At 43.2% G+C, this 21,688-nt stretch overlaps 1 protein-coding gene across 3 annotated transcripts in view; it reads left to right on the forward strand.

The window, feature by feature from the left end:
• The first annotated feature begins 4,876 nt into the window (after window positions 1-4,876).
• DCAF5 (DDB1 and CUL4 associated factor 5) overlaps window positions 4,877-21,688 on the forward strand; it is an 80,817-nt gene continuing 64,005 nt past the window's right edge. For all 3 annotated transcript variants that reach the window (XM_075712606.1, XM_075712607.1, XM_075712608.1), the window contains exons 1-3: window positions 4,877-5,090; window positions 15,977-16,120; window positions 20,901-20,937. In XM_075712606.1, coding sequence (XP_075568721.1) covers window positions 4,877-5,090; window positions 15,977-16,120; window positions 20,901-20,937 — 395 coding nt within the window. The remainder of the gene's footprint in view (window positions 5,091-15,976; window positions 16,121-20,900; window positions 20,938-21,688) is intronic.

The following is a 21,688-nucleotide window of genomic DNA, read 5'->3' on the forward strand; positions in this document are numbered from 1 at the left end:
GTTCTGCTGCACGTTAAAGCTACATCTTTAGCTGAACAGCCCCAAGGGGAGATGTCTGAGAGAACAACGCTTATTCTTCCCACCCTTCTGGTCTGTGAAATTAGTAAGCAAAAGGAAAAAAGCCCAGAAGGCATCTACTTTCCACTAGAGGGAATAAACTCCACAAACAAAATTATTTTTAAAAATAAGATATGGCTAAAATATGACAGTCTTCTTGGCTTACCCACTTTTTGTTTCCATTTCCCCTGAAAAATAAAAAAATGGTATAAATAAATTAATAAAAGCCTTGACTCAGCCCCACTTTCTTCTCTAATAACTGCTCTCTCTCTCTCTTTTACTTCTAGACTCACTCTGTAGACATCTATCAGTGTCCAAATGTCTACATTTCCACTCTGGATTAACCAAAGCCATTCAAAGGTTCAAAAGAGCTCAAAAAAAAAAGTATTTAAACCTCATAGTCTCTGACCTGACACAAGCAACCATGCTTCACTTTAAATCTTTTCCTTTCACCTATTTAAGCCTTCCTTCCAAGTGTTCTTTGACAGACTCCCACAGAACTGTACCCTTGGTCTTCTCCTTTTATTCCCCCACGTTATCGCTGAGTTCCTCATCTGAAATACAAATACAACTAAGGTCTCTCTGAAGATGATTTACAGATCTGCTCCTTTTCCCCAGAGCTATCTCCCTCTATCCAAACTCAAATCATAGCCTTTTTCTCTCTTCTATGGTTGACTAGCAGGAAGTTAAAGCTCAGCAGAGGTAGAACATGGTTCTTTCTCTTCCCTGAAAGGCCTCATTATTTTCTTTGTGCATATCTGTGGATAACATCACCAGTCTACCTGCCACTGTTGCTTGTATGTCAACTATCAGCTCTGACTGAGACGTCTTTGTAGATCCTAGCACTCAGGGTACATCTAATTTTTAGACTTCTATATGGCATCTCTTAGACAAAGTCCTTTGATCCATCCATGCAACTAAGACCCTTGTTTAGGTCTCTTGCTTCCATCCCTAGATTGCCCCAGTACCTCTCCCTCCAGCATTAACCAACGCAGCTCATAACACAACAGCCATTAACTGCTGTAAAAGCCATGACATGACAATACAGTAAAGCTGACTGTAGGCCTCCTATTAATGATCAAATACGCCACAGCCATCAAATGGAAACCACTAATGCAATTTAACTCATTCTGCCAATTCAAATTTGTTCAGAAAAGATGTTGAAGGGATAATTTTGTACCAGCAGATATTAAGACCAAATCAGGTATTGTCAGCCCTTCCAGTGGCAGAACAAAAACTCTGTAGCATGGGCAGAAGCTAATGTGAGAGCAATGTGACACCACGGCCATACCTGATCAATTTAGTACTGTTGGGAGCCTGGGCTGTGCACAGCCCTGGAATTAGCAACTCAAACCACAACCCAAGATTGTTTACATAGATCATTACTCTAACCACATCACTTCTCCGTTTGAAGCATTCTGCTAGTTCCCTCTTCTGTATTGCATCAAACATTACTTACTCATCTTCATTTCCAAGAGCATCTACAGAAAGTCATTGCCCTGTTAATGATCTCCCACTTCCTTGCCAGTTGACTCCTCCTCTCTATTTCCCACTTGTTGAAATTCCATTCAAAACATTTGTTTGTGCTTTATTTCATGCTGCTTTTGAGGCATGGAGGAGACCTACAAACATCCTACAAAATTAAGCTGCCCAAGCAGTGCATACAAACAGACCCTGACTTACTCTGCCCACTGAGTCTGGGCAGGCTCAATCCCCTTTGGTCTGCGACATTCCAATAGTCTCAGTACAGCACCCTGCATGCTATGCTAACGTGTCCAACAGAACAGTGACTTGAAGAAGTTCAATCTGTTTGACTAAGTACTGTCCATACCTCAATTCCATTCCAAGCTGCTGAAGGTTCCTATTAAAGTAGAAGAAGATGCTTCATTGATGCTACTTCAGCATGACTCAGGCCAATAGTGTATGTGTTTTGAAGAGATTATAGCACTCTGGCATTATTAACACAGCAACACATTATTTTCAAAGGAAAATGTTGCCAGTATAGGTCATGATAATTTCCTTAGGTGTTATATATTTTCAAAATTAATTCAAACAAAGGAATCGGAGAGCAAAAAGAATGCTTACCAACACTTTGGGTTTTAACCTATATGGTCATGTGAGAGAATATTGCATTTAGCAGAAAAGGTTGGCAGTCTTATTATTTTTCTTTCAAATTCCGACAACATGGTATCTTCTTTCCGACGGCTTACAAACGTGATTAAAAACACCCCTCAGTTAAATATTTCCTGAAAATCCTGGCACTGGGTGTTCAGGAAATAATTTTATTTCTATTTGTCCATGTAAGTACACAGCTTTCCTAGAGACTGCATCCAGAATATGGAGAAAAAGCACCGAAGATTTTATTGTGTTGCATTTCAAAGGGAAGGCTCCTACACCTATTTATTTCAATACAGACACCAAAGATATCCAACCTGAACAATACTTTAGGGAAGAGGAGAAAATGAACCACATGTGATGAAAGTGACAGCTGCAGTATTCAAGGCCAGGTTGGATGAGGCTTTGAGCAACCTGAGGTATCCCTGCCCATGGCAGGGGGGGTTGGAACTAGATGATCTTTAAGGTCCCTTCCAAGCCAAACCATTCTACGATTCCATAATGTATTTCTGGAAGGCTCTCAGATCATATGGTGATGTGAGCTGTATGAAAATTACAGAGGAGAGAATGGAATACAAGCTGATGGAGTCAGTTTAGAGTCTATAGGTAGAAAAATGTAATGCCACTTACCTATGCTGGGAATTCAGAAGTGAGCAACAGTTTCTGATATAATTGTAATGGCGCAGAATTTCATGGCATGCAAGCAAGAGAGCTATAAAATATGATTTATACCAGTGCAATTTACCTGCGTCTGAAGCTAAGGTAATAAACATAAATCATGATGGACAGGATCTTTGCCTCTCTATACTGAGGCTTGCTAGAGATGTTACATAGCAATAGTAACTAGAAAAAAATCTTCATATAGCTCAGCTGCAGAAGAGATCTTGGTGTTTTCATGTGCTCCACTTCAATATTAACATTGTTACTTACCTTTTTAACAGCAAACAGTTATCAGACTGTGTCTGGATGGTCCTCCCAAATTACTATTATACCTTTAATTAAATTATGATATTTTTACCTTTTGATAACACATATGGAAAAGAGTTCTACACAAAGCTGAAATATAAGAAATGTTCTTACTTTTTTTTTTTACATTTTCTTACATTCTTTTTATTCTGATTAGAAGTGAAAAGTTTGTTATTTTCTTTTGTTATATGTTAAAAGTAAGGCTATAGTGTTGTCAACTAAGCAGCATGGTTTACAGGATTTCATGCTCTTTCTATAATCTTAGCCAAGAAGAATCCCAAAGTGCTTAACTGACTTTCTGTAATGAAATAATTTCGATTTCTACTGAAAAGCTGTAACTGGAACACAGCAGCAAACAGTACCCAGCAATGTTACCACACCACAGTTTATGTCAGGAAGGATTTTTGTTTGTTTGCTTGTTTTAAAGTTTGGAGACTCCTAATTCCTAGCAGATGCAGTTCCACACGGAGAAGACCAGGACTGTCAGGCTAATTCCTTACCTTCTGAAAACTGTATCTTCCCTAGGTACTGGTGCAAATTCACCTGTGCCCGTGGGGAAACACACACCCGAAAGCTTCAAGCCGCAGGTCTGGAATCGCTCACCTTGTGTGCGGGGAATACGTGGCCAGGCACTGCGAGGTGGGACTGGGGGCTGCATGCTGCACCTCCCGGCCATTGCTCTTCGAATGACGCTCCTGTGTCTTACACAGCATCGGGCGTTACATGTGAGGGACAGGGTCCTGCGAAAGACAAGAGAGATTTTTTGCTGTAAACACGCAGGTTAGGGTGTCATAGAACGGTGAAGGACAACGCAGATCAGTTCCACCTGTTTAGCTGGCTGCCTTTTGGGGTTTTGTTGATACCGAAGGGTAAGAGAAGAAAATTAATCTGTATTTCCGACAGTCTTCTGGGGCTGCCGAGAGGTCTACTTGAGAAGGGGCAATCCTATTTTCAGTGTTGCTCAGGTAGGAGCAGGAGAGAGCAAGGCATAAAACCTCAGAGAGCCTGGTAAAAATCGTCTTTTAAAAAAAAAAAAAAAAATCAACAAGATTCTAAAGACATGGCATTTGGAAATCCCACAGAAATCACTCACCACTTACGGAGGGCAAACCCCACTGCACACAGTACATGCCTGGGGTGGTTTTTTTCCTCCTCCTCCTCCTCCTCCTCCCTCCGGTGAGTTGTCCGCGGGCCCCCCCGCACCCCCCGGCCGTGGCTCCGAGGAGGTCCCTTCCCGCTCACCTCGCTCGGGGCCGACGCCCGCTCAGGGCGGCACCTGCCTGCCCGCCCGCCCCCCGGGCCGGCGGCGGGGCCGTGAGCGGCGGGAAGCCCCCCCGGTCGGGCCGGGCCGCCCCTCCGGCAGCGGGGCGCGGCCGTGAGCGGCGGCGGCGGCGGCAGCAGCGGGAGGCATCCTCCCGCAGGTCCTCGGAGTTGCGAATTTATCCGTGCCCCCCGCGCCGCCACAGGAGCGAGTTAAAAAGCGGCGGCGCGGCGTTAGAGCCGGGCCGGCGGCGGCGGCGGCGGGGAGGCGCGGGCTGCAGCTGAGGATCAGCTGCTGAGGGGAGCGGGGAGGAGCCAGCGGGATCAGGAAGCGGCGGAGTGTCTAACACCTCTCTGCCATGGCTGGCTAAAGAAAAATCATCATAACCATAACAAGGGGGGAAGCGGGGGAGGGGAGGCGGCGGCGGGGGAAGGGGCGGCGGGGGAAGGAGCGGCGGGGAGCGGCGCAGGCGGCAGCATGAAGAGGAGAGGCGGCCGGGGGGGCAGCATGCGGTCGGTGGTGGGGTTCCTGTCCCAGCGGGGCTTGGAGGGGGACCCCCTGCTCACCCAGGACTTCCAGCGGAGACGCCTGCGGGGCTGCAGGAACCTCTACAAGAAGGACCTCCTGGGCCACTTCGGCTGTGTCAATGCCATTGAATTCTCCAACAATGGAGGCCAGTGGCTGGTCTCAGGTAAAGCGAGCGCTCCCCGTCCCTCGCCCCCTCCCCAGAAAGCATCTTCCTCCTCCTCCTCCTCCTCCTCGGCCGCCTCCCCCGCGGCCCGGGGGGAGGGGAGCCGCGGCGGCGCTCCGAGTCGTTTCTCAAACCCACCGGTGCCCGGGAATAATGTTTCCCAAGTAGAGATCTAAAATGGTTGACAGGTTTTAAATTCTACTATTATTGGGGCGGGGGTGCGGGGGGAAGCCCTGGACAAAGTTTTTACGAGAGTGTTTCCAGGGCGCGGGGAGTGGAAGCTGGGGGTGCCCCTTTATTTGCCGGCTCGCGTGTTTTGCCCCTAAAAAGGGGGATTTTATTATTTTGGGGGAGGACGACGAGGGAGGGGAAGCAAACCCGCGGCGTGCATTGTGGGCGCCGGTGACATTTGTCAGCGCCGTGCCCCGGGCCGCCTCGCCAGGGGACGGGCGGGGGTCAGCGGTCGCTGCCGGGGGCCGGGCCGGAGTTTGGCCGGGGGGGGGACGGACGACTGCGGTGCCGCTCGGTGTCGGGCGGGGAACCGGATCGGTTGAATTTAGGGACTGGTCACTTTGGGGCCATCCCCATCCCCCCATCTTCTTTTGGGGGAGGGGAGTAGGGTTTTGTTTTGTTCCTCCTTCCTCCCCTTGCAGGGCGCCTTTGGGGAGGGGGGGGTATTATTTTCGTGGTGATGTTTTTTGGGTTCGAGCCCCCCCCCGTTGCCTGCCCGGGGCTGAGGGAGCCGTGGGGGTGGGGGGATGCTGTCAGGTAGGAGGGAGGCGAGGGCTTGACATCAGCTGCGACAGCGAGGACGGGGAAAGGCTCTGCACCCCCTTCCCCCGCCGGGGAGGGGCGGCGGGGCTCGGCGGCCGGCTGCCCCCCCACCAGCAGCGCTTGGCGCAGGTGCCTCTTCCTCCTTCCCCGCCTCCGGGCTCGGAGGGGCGGCGGGGGAAGGAGGCAACTTCAGGCCGGGGCCTGGCCGGGCGCTGCAGGCCGCGCTCTCCTCGGGCGGCTCTTAGAGACAGGCCGGGGAATCGAGGGCCTATCCCGCCCCCGGCGGGGCACGGCGCGGCGCCCCGAGGGCTCGGCCCTTGAGGGGCCGCCGCGCTCCTCTCCCGCCGAGCCGGGGGACCCCGCGCCCCGCTGCGAGGGGGCAGAGCCCTTCGGGGCGGCGGGGAGGGGGTGCCAGCCCGGGAGGGGCTGCCCCTGCCGCGCCGCCCCGGGGAGGGCCTGGCCGCTGAGCGCGGTGTCCATTGCAGGCCGCGGGCGGGGGGCGTCGTGTCCCGGCGGCCCGGCGCCCTCGGGGGGAGCGGGGCGGAGGGAGCAGCCCCCCTTCCCCTTCCCCTGCCCTCCCGCGGGCTGGGGCTGCCGGCAGCTCCTTCCCCCGGGGCCGGGCTGCAGCGGGGAGGGCCCGTTCCCTGTCGTGTGGGGCCACGGCCCGCGGCGGAATTGCAGAGCTGCCTGGCATAAGGCCGAGGCAGCTTTGTTGAGAGTGGTCTCTCGGCTTGCAAGAGGGCAGTGGCCCGGTTACCGGCCACGGCGTGGAGGAGAGGCCAGAGGGTCTCGGTTCTGCCCGGCCACGCTCTGGTGGGCTGTAAATAGCGGCAGGGGCTGCGGAGGAAGGTGGTGGGGGCATGGCTGAGCGGGCTGCTTATTGCCTTGCCCTGGTGCCTGGGCAGAGGCCGGCTCTGTCACACAAAGGTGTCGGTGGTAACTCCAGAAATAACGCGGGGATTCGATAAAAAGTTATTACGGCTGTTTGGTTACCTTTAAAAAGGGCAGAATAAAAACACCTTATAAACGTAGAGTGGAAGCTGGTACACCGAGACCTTCCTAAATTTAACTTTCTTACCTGAAGAAACTTGCAAGTCCAGTGATTTCTGGAATAAGTGTCCGTGAAGGATCTTAGTGTTACTGTCAGGGATTCTGTTATCAGAATCACATGTAACTTTTGAGATATGCATCCATTTATCTTGTGAATATACATACATATATTTGTACACACACATATATACGTACATACACGTGTGTGTGTGTTGGAAGGGAATGCTGATTCATCTACTCCAAAGTTCCCAGATGTGCTAGAGTTGATGTGCTGGTTTGTACTGGTCCTTCTCCAGTAGTAAGTAGACCTACGTATTTCTACTTATAAAGTGCTACAGGGAGCTCAAATGCATCTGTTGTTGCTTTTTTATTTTCCATAATAAGTAATGGAAACGCCATCAGTATTTTCTGTGCTTCTTGCTCAAGAAAGCCTCGGGAGGCACTTCAGGTCTTGTCATGTCATCGATGCACTTACCTAGGTTGGCATCCATTCTTTAGGTACAGCATAAAAAGTTGAGAGCTGGAAGGGACTTTAAGAATTAATTTTGTCCAAACTGCCTGAGTCAAGGTAGGTGCAGTGAGAGAATGGAGGCAGATTTCCCATAACGTGGGCATCTAAAGAAGTGTAGGTAAAAGGAAGGCTTTCAAACTATGTCCAGTTTTCAGTTTCCTAACTTCTCTTGAAGCTACAGAATGCTTACAGGGGTTAAGCTTTTCCTCAGTATGTAAGAGATAATAAGAGATAAATGGTACTAGATTTCTACTGTCCTAAATTTCACAAAAAAAAAAAAAAAAACAACCCCCCAAAAAAAAGAGAAAAGAGAACCCCAAGCAGGCTTGGGAAGAGGATACTTAAGTTACATGTGTTAGCAGTGCACAAATTTGGGATAATTAAGAACAGACTACCTTAAGTCTGACCTTGTATTGATGCCCTGAGAAAATTAAGAGCCCTAATTATGGTAACTGTTTTTAACAAAGTTTTATGTTATCTGTGACCACAAGATCTAGAATGCTTTATGTGACATAGCAATAGCAGGCAGGTGCTTTGTTCTTCCTTCAAGAATAAGAAATTAAAAGGCAAAAGATTTATGGATACTCTGTTAAATTTCTTGCCATTGTAAGCCCAGGCTTCATTAAAATTGCACTCAAAACACTCCTTTTTTAAGGTCATACTTAATCTTGAAACTCTGAGAAATAGCAAAAGCAGGAAAAAACAGTAAGAAGGAGAGCTCAGATGAAAGATAAAGGAAGGGTATAAGCTGCCTCTAATCTGAAGTTTTCTAGAGGAGTTACTTTAGAAGGATTCCAAATGCAGATAAAGCCTTAGAATAGATGGCATGTGGGTCTCTCCTCCCTCAAAATAGTCAGTGTGCTGAGGTAAGGATGAGATGTTAGATGCTTCCATCTGCGCTTATAGCAGCTAAGATAGTTAACAGGGATATTGGAGTGTGTGAAAAGGGAGAGTGCAAGCAGTCTTTTCAGTCATTCAGTTTTAAGTAATATGTATAGTCTTAACATAGAGAAGTCTGCTTCAGCTAATTGACTTGTTAACAACTTAGACCTTGTTAGAGCTGTTTTAAGTACAGCTGATACAGTACATTCATGGTGGCTATACTGATGCCATTTAAATGCTAGCCTGCATCCAAATTAGTGCTGTTCTCATCAGTATTGGCTGGAATGCTTTTATGCTTTTTTTGGGTATGTGTCCCACTTTTTCTTTTCTTTTTTTGGGATATATCTCCCAGAAGCAAGTCTGGAAGGCTAACGATTACTGTTTCAGTAAACATTTCAAACTGCTTAAACAGGGTTTACATTACAGTTCCAGATAGTTTTCCTGTTAGGATTTTGGAGAGAACTTCAGTGTAGACAAGCCTCAGCAGGCCTTCTGAAAGCATGTTTGAAACTTTTTGGTATCTTAACATCTTTAAATCTTGTATCAGCGATTACACATTTAATAGTAATTAATTTTGTTCCTAACCATGTTTTCAAGTGGAAATGTTGAGGTCAACAAGTTGGGTTGGGGGCCAGCCTGTAGGCTTTTGCTATGCCTGTGTGAAACTCAACAGTGTCGCTTTAGAGAGGGGGAGAAAGAGAGACAGACACTAAAGTTTTGAGGCAGGAGTGCTAGAAGAAGGGACAGGCATAAGGACAAGGATTAAAGAAAATTGAGAGAAATGAAAGGAGGAGGTGGATACTCAGGAGAAGTTGGAATGTGACAAGTAGAAAAGACCTATCTGTAGAATGACACAAGGGAAGAGGAAAGCTTAATATATAAGAAATGTGTAAGTGTGCTGAAATTAGTTAAAACTAGCTGCTGGATGGAGTTGAAAGATTTCATCGGACAAAATGTGTCTTTGCAACACTTTATATACTAGGTGGTGGTATTTTTCTGTTAACAGTTTGAGAAACACATGACTGTCCATGCATGGAAATTAAATTCACCATGCAATGATATGCAACTGACTTCTTCCCTCAGATATGCGAAGCATCGCCTTCTGCAATTTAACTTCTTAAAAATCATCTTTACTTAGTCTGTGTAATTGGCTTGCTTTCTCCCATCTTCAAGTTTGGTGGATATGTTTTCCTATTTGTTTATCTGACGACATCATTTTTCATGTCTGCTATCTCTAACAAACATGAGTATCTTTTTTAGAACCTCCCACTTTTTTTCCCCTACTTTAAACTGCACTGTCAAGATAACTTCTGGGAAGTACTGTAATCTGAGTCTTACTTAATCCATGCATGTGTTCTTTTTCTCTCGGCTGCTTCTTCCCTCACCAGACAATGCACAAATTAATAGCTCTTCTATGATTGTAAATTTGTAGGGATGCAAGAAAGTACTGGAAATTCATCTGTCATTTGGTTGCCCTGTAAATCTGAAGGAGCATGAGCCTAAAACAGGGGAATGAGGTGACTTTAGCAAAGGTAGTGGAAGTACTTCTGAATTAAGGGGATTGTGTATCAAGTACGTTTTAAAGAGGGGTAGTCTTGATCTTAGCCTCTTTGTATCAGGCAGAATTCTGTGTGAGGAAGGATCTTAGGTCCAGTTCCTATGCGATGTTTTCATTAATGTCTGAGAAATTATAACATTTAAAGGGAATACCAGGAAAGGCAGCAATAATTTCAGAGGATAGGAGTTGAATTTAAAGTTAATTAAGAGACATTGCCAGGGAAAAAATGGTATGTGGTTTGATAGGGACAAGTGTAGACTACAGCACATGAATAAAACTGGTCAACTCTACAGATACACTATGGAGACTAGACCATAGTCATGTAGAAGAGTTTCCAAATGTGACAGTAGATCACAACATAAATATCATCAGACATGATAAAGCATGTGAAGTAATCCTGCTTTATGTGGTGCTGTTGGGGCCTCCAGTGGAGTGCTGTGCTCAGTTTTGGGCACTGTATTTTGAGAAAGATGTGGCCGAACTAGAGAAAGTTCAGACGAGGTATGAAGAATGATCAGAGGTCTAGAAAAATGAAAGCCTGAAAGGGGTACATTTAGTCAACAGAAAGAAAAGCTGAGTAGACATGCAAGTCTTAAGCTGCATAAAAGTGTTTTTAATTATTATTACATAAAGTTCTAAACTCTTCTTTGTCCACTGGCCATAGGACAAAGAAATGGTCCTAAATTATAGGAAGAAAGATTTTAGGATGCTGTTTGATCTTACGCTTACCCTTCATCCTGCAGTTCATTCATTTATTTCTCCTCTCTGTTGTTTGTCATGTGGCACTTTTATATCTTAAAAGTCATAAGCTGGTATGATGGAAGCATCTGAACACGGGGAAGGAATAGGGAGGGAGAGTCTGACAGTTGATTTTCTGCCAGGTCAACTTCTTTAACCTACTCGCCCTCTGGCTGCATCACCACTGAATTCAATGGGAGGGAAAATAGCAGGAGCACATGGCAAGGGGGAGTGGGATTATATGTAACGTCAAACTGCACCCTTGGGCTAGATATTAGGATAATCTGCCTAATGGCAAGGATAACGAACCACTGAAATAGGCTGCCTAAGGAGGGTGTGAAACCTACCTCAGTGGTGGTTTTTTTAAGAACAAACTAGGCACACATCTGCTGGGAATAATTCTGACACAGTCTGGCCTTTTGCCCATGGCCAGGGTCAACTAAGTGATCAACTTCTTGAAATACCATCCGATCCCACTTTCTGTTATTTGTGCAACTTCTTGAGTAGATGGAAGCATCTTTTAATCTTTTATGTTATGATTCAGAAGTGTTGCCCACTTGCCATGTAGGTTCTTCAGTGACTGGACTTGGTATATGGGAGACAAGGAGGAGTAGTGGTCTTGAGCTTTGTTCACAATCAGCAAGGTTAATGCACTTTAAAACTGCAGTTTTTAAGTCCTGAGTGGTGTGATTTTTGAGGTGCTTCTGTTAGCATACAAGAGCTCAAGTGTGTTTCATGAGCTGTGCAGATACTGTTTAGACTAGATACGCTTTTAGCAAGGGTATGTTTTGGCCCCCTTTGAACCATTTTAGGACTAGTAAGAACAGTCCTGGACTACAGGTAGACCACTGTTGCTGTGAGGTAGACTCTTCAAAATTTGTGTAAAAATTTAGTGATTACCTGTCTAGAAGGTAACCAGATCAGCAAACTTTTTGGGGAGGAAGTAATCCAAAAGCAGGGCAAAACTAGAATGCTTTGGTTTAGGAACTGTGGAGGCAGTGTTTGTGCTGAAATACATGCCATGCTGAGTCATTTGGGACCTGTTCAGTTATCTAGAATAGGCATATTCTACCTATAGTGTTTGTCTGTGCTTCTTTAAAAAAAAAAAACCCACAAAAAAACCCCAAGCCAAAACAAAGCAAAAGAAAACTTTGCAGAGGGGAGCCCTTCCTGGGTTTTTTGGTTTGGGTTTTTTTTTTGGTTTGGGTTTTGTCGTGTTGTCTCTTCTCCCCCCCCCCCCCCCCAAATCTTGGGGTGTGCAGCATGCACAAACTATTCTGAAGCAGGCAAAACATGAAGAAGACAATGTGCTTCTAATTCTTTTGGGAGGTCCGCTTTGGGTCAACAGGAACTAGAAGATTGTCAAGGGCAAACACAAAGTGTTTGCCTACTTAGGAATCTATTTCAGGATAACTATCCCAAGATTTGAAATGCAAGCTTTCTTTTTTAGGTGTGTTCTGTTATGTATCTTCTGGGTAGAATTCCTTAATCCTGCCCGTGTCTCTCACCAACATTAGTCAGAAGGCCCAAAGCATTAATAAAGTATTCCAGTGACGTGGGGCAGGAGAAGAAACGTGTGTGTTTATATATTTTTCATTCATGTGTGCTTGTAAAAAAAACCTGAAATACTGCTCTTCTCTACATCATGAGTAATATGGGAAGGTGATAAAATTTCCAGCCTCTCTGACCAGAGATACTTCTTTGGTCTGACATCTCTTCCTGTCTGTCTTTGGTTTTGAATGTGGAAGCAGGTTTGACCTGTAATGAACACTGAAGTACTTGACTAATTACATCTTTTAAAGTGTGGTTCCTTTCTGAAAAGTAACTGTAGAATGGCATTGTATGATTCTTAGCTGGGTCACACAAACTTTTACTTTTCAAATTGTCAGTCATGTAGTACTAAACAGAATCAGCTAAATAAGATGAAGCTATTTACGCTTTGTAGATGTCAAACGTATTACTTCTGACACCATGAGCTGAAAAATTATAAATTCAAGACTTTACGTGGGGCTTCAATTACTAGAAAATCCACATGTGGAGCCCTGGTAGCTAAGGTATTTTCATATAAGGCCATATATCAAGGTTTCCCAGATGTGTAATAAACCTGTTGCTGTTGGTATATGCTCTGTATCATGTCAAGAACATACCTGTTGTACTGGGTTTATGCTTTGTATCATGTCAAGAACATACCCGTGCCATACAGTTATTCTCTTTTGGGGAGCATTGGGGAGTTATCACAAGTTTGTGCAGTGGGTCCAGTGCTTTTTGAAAAGTGTTGAGTGGCTTCTGCTTCACGTGTTGTAGAATTGGTGTACGTGCACAATAAATCCACTGTAAACTGAAAGTGTGTTAGTTAATCTGCATTCACTGATCAGCTGTACAGAATGAATGCTATAGGCCTGGAGTTTCCTATAATTCTCAGACTTGTAACTTATGTTGCATAATGTGCATACACTTCATGTCTGATGAATCATGGTTCCTTTCTACAGAGTGTAAAAGCTCTATATATTCACATTTTCTTTGCTGTCTCCCTGTATACCTGTCCATACATATGTGCCTCCCTCCTTTCTTCCCTCTTGTTCCAAGAGTCACGTTTTGGTAGTGGAGAATGCATTCACTGGTTTGCGCCTCTCCTGGTTTCAGTCACATAGGAGTTGCCTTTTCTTGGATATATTTGTCTGTAACTTAACACTTCTTGTTCTGTTTTATGAGGATGTGGAGACTGGTAAAATGTCTTTCTACCACAAATCCTTCTCTGTGACTGGACACATTGATAAGGCTTTTTCTTTCTGGTGGAACTGGCCTTACATCAGAAATATTTCTGCAATAGCTGAATTGGAATTGGAAGGCAACACACTTCCAACCCAGTTAACATTATCATTTTATTAAATTTTTCTGTCTCAGTGGGGTATGAGAGGAATAAAACTGAGGCATGAAGTTCTCAAAGACAAGTATGTGCAAGACAATACGTAGATGGGGAAAGGACAGAATTGCATGAATGTGAGGAGCATTTAGAAGCTCCTAAACTGTGGAACATGTGCCACCACCAAGGCAAACATAGTTCTCAGACTGCTGTAGTGTTGGATACTCAATAGTGCACCAAAATCTCATGGAGATCTAGGTGTCTGGGAAGAGAGAGACATTTGGATTCAGTAGGAAGAATTGTTTCTAAGCTGGAGGCAGAGGAAACAGGCACTAAGGACGTATAAAAAAAGAAGGTAGTGGCAGCTTTTAACACTCTCAAAAGATTTTTCTGCAAAGGTTGCAATTTATCCCTCACCATACTGTATGTGCGCTGGAAACCATAGTAATGTTTGTGGTCTTTGGTTATCTTCATTATTTTTGTTCATATCTGGACTAGGTGGGTAGTGGAAATGAATAGGAGTTTGCTGTTAAAGTGAGACACCTAGGTGGCTGTGCTATCAGGTAGGAGGATGTGTAGACTTACTGCAGTGGGTTTTCAAATTGGTTTGTTATGGTAACAATTAACAACAGTATGTTATTATGTTTTGCCCTGAAATGTCTTTTACAGTAGTCTTGAAAGACAATAAATGTAGTCTGATAGAAGCAGTGTTCACCAGCCTTTAATGTTTCTTAAGTTGTTTGCCAGGTAGTGTTAACATTAAGACCTGGCTGTTGGCAGCTTTGGAAAGTAACCACTTCAAGTGTGACAATCACTTCTTGATTTTAGTGTGACTAGTGCGGTCATATGTTTCAGCAGTCATGTATTTCTAAGTCTCTTTATTACTAGCTCATCTGCAATCACTAGGGTGCAAATACGACTTTTCCTCCTACTTCTAAACAGAAAGGAATATAAGCTCCCATCACTTTAGATGATCATAAATTACTGTGAGTTTTTCTGGACCCATCACATTTGACTCTTATTCCCAGTAGTTATCAAATGCATCACAAATCTTTTTATCGTGTATTAACTTGTTTGCTCTGTAAAATACAAAATCAGGAGGAGGAATACACAACGAATTTCATGGAGCATGGGTAAGCATAACATGCAGCTGTACTGTCTATCAAAGTGATTGTCATAAAATCTGTTAGCAGACTTAAAGGCTGAGAGGTTGTTAACTTAAAGGATGTTTGACATAACTCAGTTCCATGGGAAAACTTCTTAATAGCATCATATGATATTAAAACTTTTAAGAAATCTGATTAACGGTAGTCATGAATTCTATTTATGCATTTACCTCTTCTTGAAGTAAACTTCAGAACAGTTAATTTCAGTTTCCTTTTGTCTCTGTTTCATGCCTTTTTCTTTCTGGATAGCAGCTCAGAAGGTGCTGAGTTTATGCTTTTGATTGTGCAAAAAAGCAGTAAAATGTTTTAACTGAAGTCAGCATGTTTCTAGTGGCACTTTTGACTTGTGATGCCATTCATTCTCTTTTGTTTCTAATTAAAGATGGATACAAAAAAATATTTTGAGTCTCACTTGAAGAAGCTTTGTTCAGATTTTTACAGGCATCCAAAATTGATGTTGAGAGTGCTGTCCAATACAATAGTATCTTGATTTTTTTCTCTTCCTAATAAACAATAGTTTAATGGAATTAAAGCATGAACAGTGTCTAATATTTATTTTACACCTGACTGTTTACCAGACAGAGAAGGAGGCATTAAATATATTTGTGCATAGAGCTCTGAACTGAGAACTGCACCTAGGCAAGCAATTAGAAGTAGTACAGCAAGCTGTAAAGCAAGGGAGAATTGAACTTCTTTTCCCCAGTTACTCTCTGTCAGGAGTTCACCTCAGAAATGTCTGTCTTAACCTTTACAGATCTAGAAGCGTGACATAACTGTGCTTGCTGAAGACTTCTGAATGCTTCAGTAAAATCTTTTTATGGCCACATGTCAGTTCTGTAGCCAACCTATGCTATGAAGGCTTTGCAAAGACTGCTAGAGGAGATACAGTTGTCAGAGAAAAAGGAAAAAAGTTCCCGTTTCATGAATAACATAAGTGATGCGGGCAACAAAGAGTTGGTGTAGAAGCATTTTGCCAACATGCGTATGTTAATTTGGCATGTAATTCATCTACAGCTTGTTACAGAATTTCACATACCAGTAAAATTCTGAGTCTCCAGGTTGCTATAGGTTGTCACTGTGTGCTGGCAGAATGGCAGCTGTTTAATCCAAACTTTTCCTGCTGATTCCTCTGTTTTTGTTAATATTAATTGAATACCTGACTGCATGGCATCTTAATGTAAATGCGTGTCTGTGTTTCCAAACCCTTGTGAAGTATAACATTTTTTATGCTAATTAGGGTTTCATCGAAGCCTTTTATGCATAACTGCAGAGTTAAAATAACTTGTTTGTCATCAATTAACACATGGCTTGGGCAGTAATGAACATTTCCTTTCTTCCTTCTAGGAGGGGATGACCGCCGGGTCTTACTTTGGCATATGGAAGAAGCCATCCACTCAAGAGTCAAACCAGTTCAGCTGAAAGGGGAGCATCACTCTAATATCTTCTGTCTGGCTTTCAACAGTGGCAATACGAAAGTGTTCTCTGGAGGTAAGGAAGGAAGAGCACCCTGATTTCACAGGAGTTTGCATTGTGAATGCCTTAGAGTAGAAGTCATAAGCGAGATCCTGCCCCACATGAAAGGTCTTTTCCGTAGTCCCCTAAGGATCTGGAAGGTGTCCTTAATCAGCAGCTGAAGGTTCTTTGGGAGCAGGGAGTGCTTTAGCTAGTACAACATTTGCAATTTTGTCATGCTGCTCCTTTTCCCAAACCCTGGTGTAAGCGCATCGTGTCTTGAGCTACCATGAGAATCCTGGGTCCGGTTTGCCCCTACTTGTGCTATTGACTGTGGAACATGGTCTTTGTTATTCCCTCTTAGATGTACTGAGGGCAGACCCTGCATCCGCTCTGGCACTCGAGCCTGATGCTTGCAAAACCTCTGCTGCTACTAGCTGATTTTAATGCTCCCATAGATGGCTAATGAACGGCTATTGCCATCTATTGGTGGATCACTTTTTCTCAGACCTCATTTCAGTCCTCACTATATAAGTGTCTGCCTTTGAGAACTGTTGGCACATTGGACTCTAATTGGCCTTGATATTCTTCATCTTTTTTAATATAAATCCATTTTTTAACAGAAAGTTTAATTGTCTTAAAGTTAATATAAGGAAAGTGGACGTGTACTTGTTCTGGAGTAATAATCCCTAGAATTTAGGATCATTTCACCGCTGGATTTTTGAAGTGTTGAAGTAGGAAGGAAAATTGCATTGAGAAGAAAAAGGCACAAGACTGTCAAAGTGCAGTGTCATTTTCTGCTGTACTTCATTTCATCTATCTGACATGATAATAGAATGGCCAGGAATTTGTCTCTTTCATAAGTATGTCCACCTGGAGTACTGCATCCAGCTCTGGAGCCCTCAGCACAGGAAAGACATAGACCTGTTGGAGCGGGTCCAGAGGAGGGCCACAAAAATGATCAGAGGGATGGAACACCTCTCTTGTGAGGACAGCCTGAGAGAGTTGGGGTTGTTCAGCCTGGAGAAGAGAAGGCCCTGGGGAGACCTTATTGTGGCCTTTCAGTACTTAAAGGGGGCTTATAAGAAAGATGGGGACAAACTTTTTAGCAGGGCCTGTTGCAATAGGACAAGGGGTAATGGTTTTAAACTAAAAGAGGGTAGATTCAGACTAGATGTAAGGAAGAAATTTTTTACAGTGAGGGTGGTGAAACAGTGGAACAGGTTGCCCAGAGAGGTGGCAGATGCCTCATCCATGGAAACAAAATTCAAGGTCAGATTGGATGGGGCTCTGAGCAACCTGATCTAGTTGAAGATGTCCCTGCTCCCTGCAGGGGGGTTGGACTAGATGATCTCTAAAGGTCCCTTCCAACCCAAGCTATTCTATGATTCTATAATTAACATACAGCTAGACTTATTTTAGGATATTATGAGACTACTTGGTCAGAGCCCTTCATTACCTTTTTGAACCAAGACTTGTGAACTGCAAATCAATGCTATAAATTGATTCTAAGCGCATGTGAATGGTGGAAGCTTCCCATCCTTCAACGCTGTCTTAGAACTATAACAACCCTTAGAAAAAAAAGGCATGACAAAGCTTGTGATGGTGTCAAATTGTAAGGATGAAATGATTCAATATACTTCTCAGGTGGAGAAAACCCCAAAAATGTCAAATAGTGATGTGGGTCTTCTGATTCTGGGGACTGCTGTTTGTTTTATGAGAAAGACAGTGGTCCTCACTGTTTTCAAATGAATGTATCTGCATGAGTGATTCCAATGAAATTTTGGTCTGGAGTCTGTTTTACTTTAGTTTGAATTCAGACAAATGGAACCTTACATGAATATTCAAGGAATGAACTGTGCCAAATCTTGCTGGAGCAGCTGTAATGGTATTTTCTCATTTCCAACTCAACCTTCTGTCCATTGGGCCCTGCTGTCAGAGGCTACTGTTTTCACAGGAAAGGCAGCAGAGTGGTTTGACTGTAACTTGCCACTGCAGTTAACGCCTGCAGTTAAAGATTTACATCATAGATTATGGTGGATTTTTGCTAAGATGCCAGGTTAGATGAGCTGTGACAGCTGATGCACAGACAAACTGGCCGTTCTCATCTCTTTTTCCTCCTCCAGTTTGCATAAACACACTGTGCCTCTGCCAGAAATTATTTCCATTGGAGGAGTCAGGAACTCTTTCAGCTGCTCCACCAAGATTCACAGAGCTCATCTGCAAAGGCTGTGAGTCTGACTCTTGGATCCCTTGTAAAGAGTCACTGTGCTGCATGGCCTAGATGTACCATCTGTTTTCTCTCTGGTAAAATGGGGCTAACCATATTTATTCACTCAACAATGTTCTGGGAGATTCTTAAAAGGTCTGAAAGAATTGCAGGTCCTAAGAGCTATTGGTCATCATCCCCCTCAATACTGAACTTGGAGTTGTATTCAGATCATGGCAGTCGGAATACTTTAAAAAAACCTTAAAAATTAGAGTATGGAAACTAGCACAAGGTGCACAATTCATTCTGTAAATAAAGCTGCCAATGACTAATGACTTAGGATCTGATGACCTTTTCATAAAGTAGCTCTTGATAGCAGAGGAGAAAGGATTTTCCACTTCAGTACAAATTGAATTGCATCCAAGGAATTTCAAAGCTCTCTGCTTTGAAGGAGTGCATGTGTAGCATGTACCACATGTCGCCATTACAAAAATGGAAGGCAGGAACTGAGTGGACAGTGTTTTGCATGTAATTTCTGGAGGAAAAAAACCTGTCTCAAGATACCAAAGAATTTCCCATGCCTGAAGAATACTGTTGCCCTTCTCTGTCCATGGACACTGAGAATAGAGCAGCATTTGAAATGAAAGATCCCCTCTTAGTAAACTGCATGGACCTTTTTTTTTTTTTTTTTTGCATTTAATGTTAGGTATATGAAAAGCTGAAATAAACCTACAGGGAACTGAATTTGTTTCTGTAGAGGCCTGATGTGACAGATAATGGTGTTTAGGCCACCCTAACTGTGCTCCTCTGTATGTGCTCTGCAGTATTTCATCCTCACAGGTATAATTGAAGGGAATGGCAGATACTTCTTGTCTTTCTGATCATCGTAACTGCAGTTATCAAAACAGGAGAGATTATAAATGGGAGGGTTGCATATACAATTACAACCCAGTTATTCTCAATGAAGAATGAACTCTCCTACGTTAAAGTAAAACGCTGTAAGTGGGAACCCTGCTGGGCTGAACAGCAGTCACCTTTTCTGCAGGGATGAATCCTTACCAGAAGCAACCAAGCAGTTTGTGGTTAGATTTTTGTCACCACCTTCTCCTCCCACACGCAGAACAGAGAGAAACAGTGGTTATTCCACACCCCACCTTCCTTTCGTTCTTTCTTTCCCATTTTGGAGCTTGTGATGGAAGCCAAGGTTGATCCCATGATGACTAGAGGCCTGAAGCCAGGCATCTAGAATGATTCTTGTGTTCATACTGTATGGAGAGTGAGAAGCAGGAATGTCTGCTGGTGGAAATTTTGTCACTGGAGAAACTGGGCTACATTTTTCACTGGTGAAATAAATAGGCACTAGAGTGGTTTTACTAGGTATAAACCTTCCCTGTAATGTATAATGGGCAGTTTCCATTGCAATTAATGATCAAAGGACACTTACACATAAGTGACTTGTTTATTGTACCATGGAAAAGATGAGCTACTGCAGTAATCTAAGGCTGGCACGATTTAACTAGGAGCCTGTGCAAAGAGCAAATGGATGTAGAAAAATCTCATGCCTCATTAGTCAAAGAGAAACTTTCTCATTTCTTCTGTTGGGACAGAATACAAATTGAAATGTCTATGGGATAAATGAAGACTGAGTCAACTGAACACTTAAGCATAACATGAAATCTTGCTCCTTCTGAACCTCTGGCTTTGGTGTACATTAGGAAAGCTTCAGAACTTGATATCGCAACTACAAAGACATACTGAGCATAAAAATATGACTTTGTGGGCTTTCTGGTTTTTTGTTCTGAATTAAATGTAAATGAGTGTCTCCTTAAATATTTCTAAAGAGGAGGTGCCAAATTAGATAAATTAATATTCAGTGCAGAGACTAAAAAAACACTCTGTTGCTATAGCTTGAAAAACACTGCATGAGCCAGTGGAATTACTTTGTAATTGTGACCCTCTTAGTCTGCATGCATGTGGTTAGTTTCCATTGTATTCAATGGATGTGATCAAAGAAAAGTGATATGATTGTCTGGTTACTTGGTTTGGTTTTTGTTAATACAAAAGAAATTACACTGGCTGTCACATTTGTGCCTTCTCAGTGGTTGCAAAAGCCTGAACACTGACAGTGTGAACTGGCGGCATTTGAGCTGGGAGCCCACTGCATTTTGCTTATGGCATCTTTTTCACCTTACATTATCTTTTTATGGAGCATCCTCTGAGCAGGAAGAAGGGCTTATTTGCATGAGAGTTAAAGGTGTTTTGGTGCTTCATGTAATTTTTTTTTTTTTTTTTTTTTTACTGCAAATGTCCCAAAACTCAAGTTCAAAATGAGCAGTGATCAGTAACACAGTTAAGCAGAGTTATTTGTTGAGCAGTAGCAGATGGAATGGATTGGTGCATTTGATCATGACTGGAAATGTCACATGGAGCCTTTCACATAACTGAGTAGAGGGCTGACCACTTGGCAACTCAACTGGTCTTGTCTTTGCCTCAGTTCTGTTTTCAAAAGAGAAAATGATTTAAAAAAAAATTGGTTTTTATTTTTTTCATTACAATGCTTTTTAACCACTGGAACATGATGTTAAGTGTTTATATTTCTCTTTATAGGCAATGATGAGCAAGTTATACTCCATGATGTTGAAAGGTAAATAACACAGTTTGTGTTTCCACTGCTTCAAGAGCTCACTTAATGTCAACTTACTGGAGGCACTTTTTGTTTTAAATTAATGGTATGGGAGAAGAGCACAGTGTTATAATCCTGAAACATGCTTTGTGTTTATCTAAATTCATATCTGGAATGAAGTATTCCTCATCACCCCATTTTTTTTCAGCACTTGGGTTCTGCATCGCTTTGACTGTGGGAAAGAGAATGGTTATTAAATACATATGTTCTCCTGCAAGCAGCATAGTAGGTTCTGACTAACTTTAGAGCCAGGTTATTCTGGCACATATACAAGTATTGTGGCACATGCGGGCTTTTTGTTTTGTTTTTCAAAACACTCACCTGACTTGTATTTAAGATAGCTAGTGCTTGGCTTACCTAGCTACCTTTCAAAACTTTGGCTGCAGCTGCCTGATTCTCCTGCTTCACTAATGTGAAGCATATTTATTTTGATACTTATTTTTTACCAAAATTGCAAAGCAGTTGGGATTTAGGCTTTGTTGTGCTACATCAAAATTAGGCTGTTAGTCAAAATATAATTAATACAGTAGTGGTAATGTATCAGACAGGAGTTCTCTAGATATCATGTCTTTTGAGCTTACTGCTTTTGACGTAGAAGTTAAAATTTTGGTCTGTACTAATAACTTCTACAGTTTTAAGTAATGACCGTTTAAATAACATGAACTCAAGAAAATGAAATATAAAGAAAAAGCAGGAAGAGATATATGTAAGA

Source organism: Pelecanus crispus, chromosome 6 (genome assembly GCF_030463565.1).
Source record: "Pelecanus crispus isolate bPelCri1 chromosome 6, bPelCri1.pri, whole genome shotgun sequence".
NCBI lineage: Eukaryota > Metazoa > Chordata > Aves > Pelecaniformes > Pelecanidae > Pelecanus > Pelecanus crispus.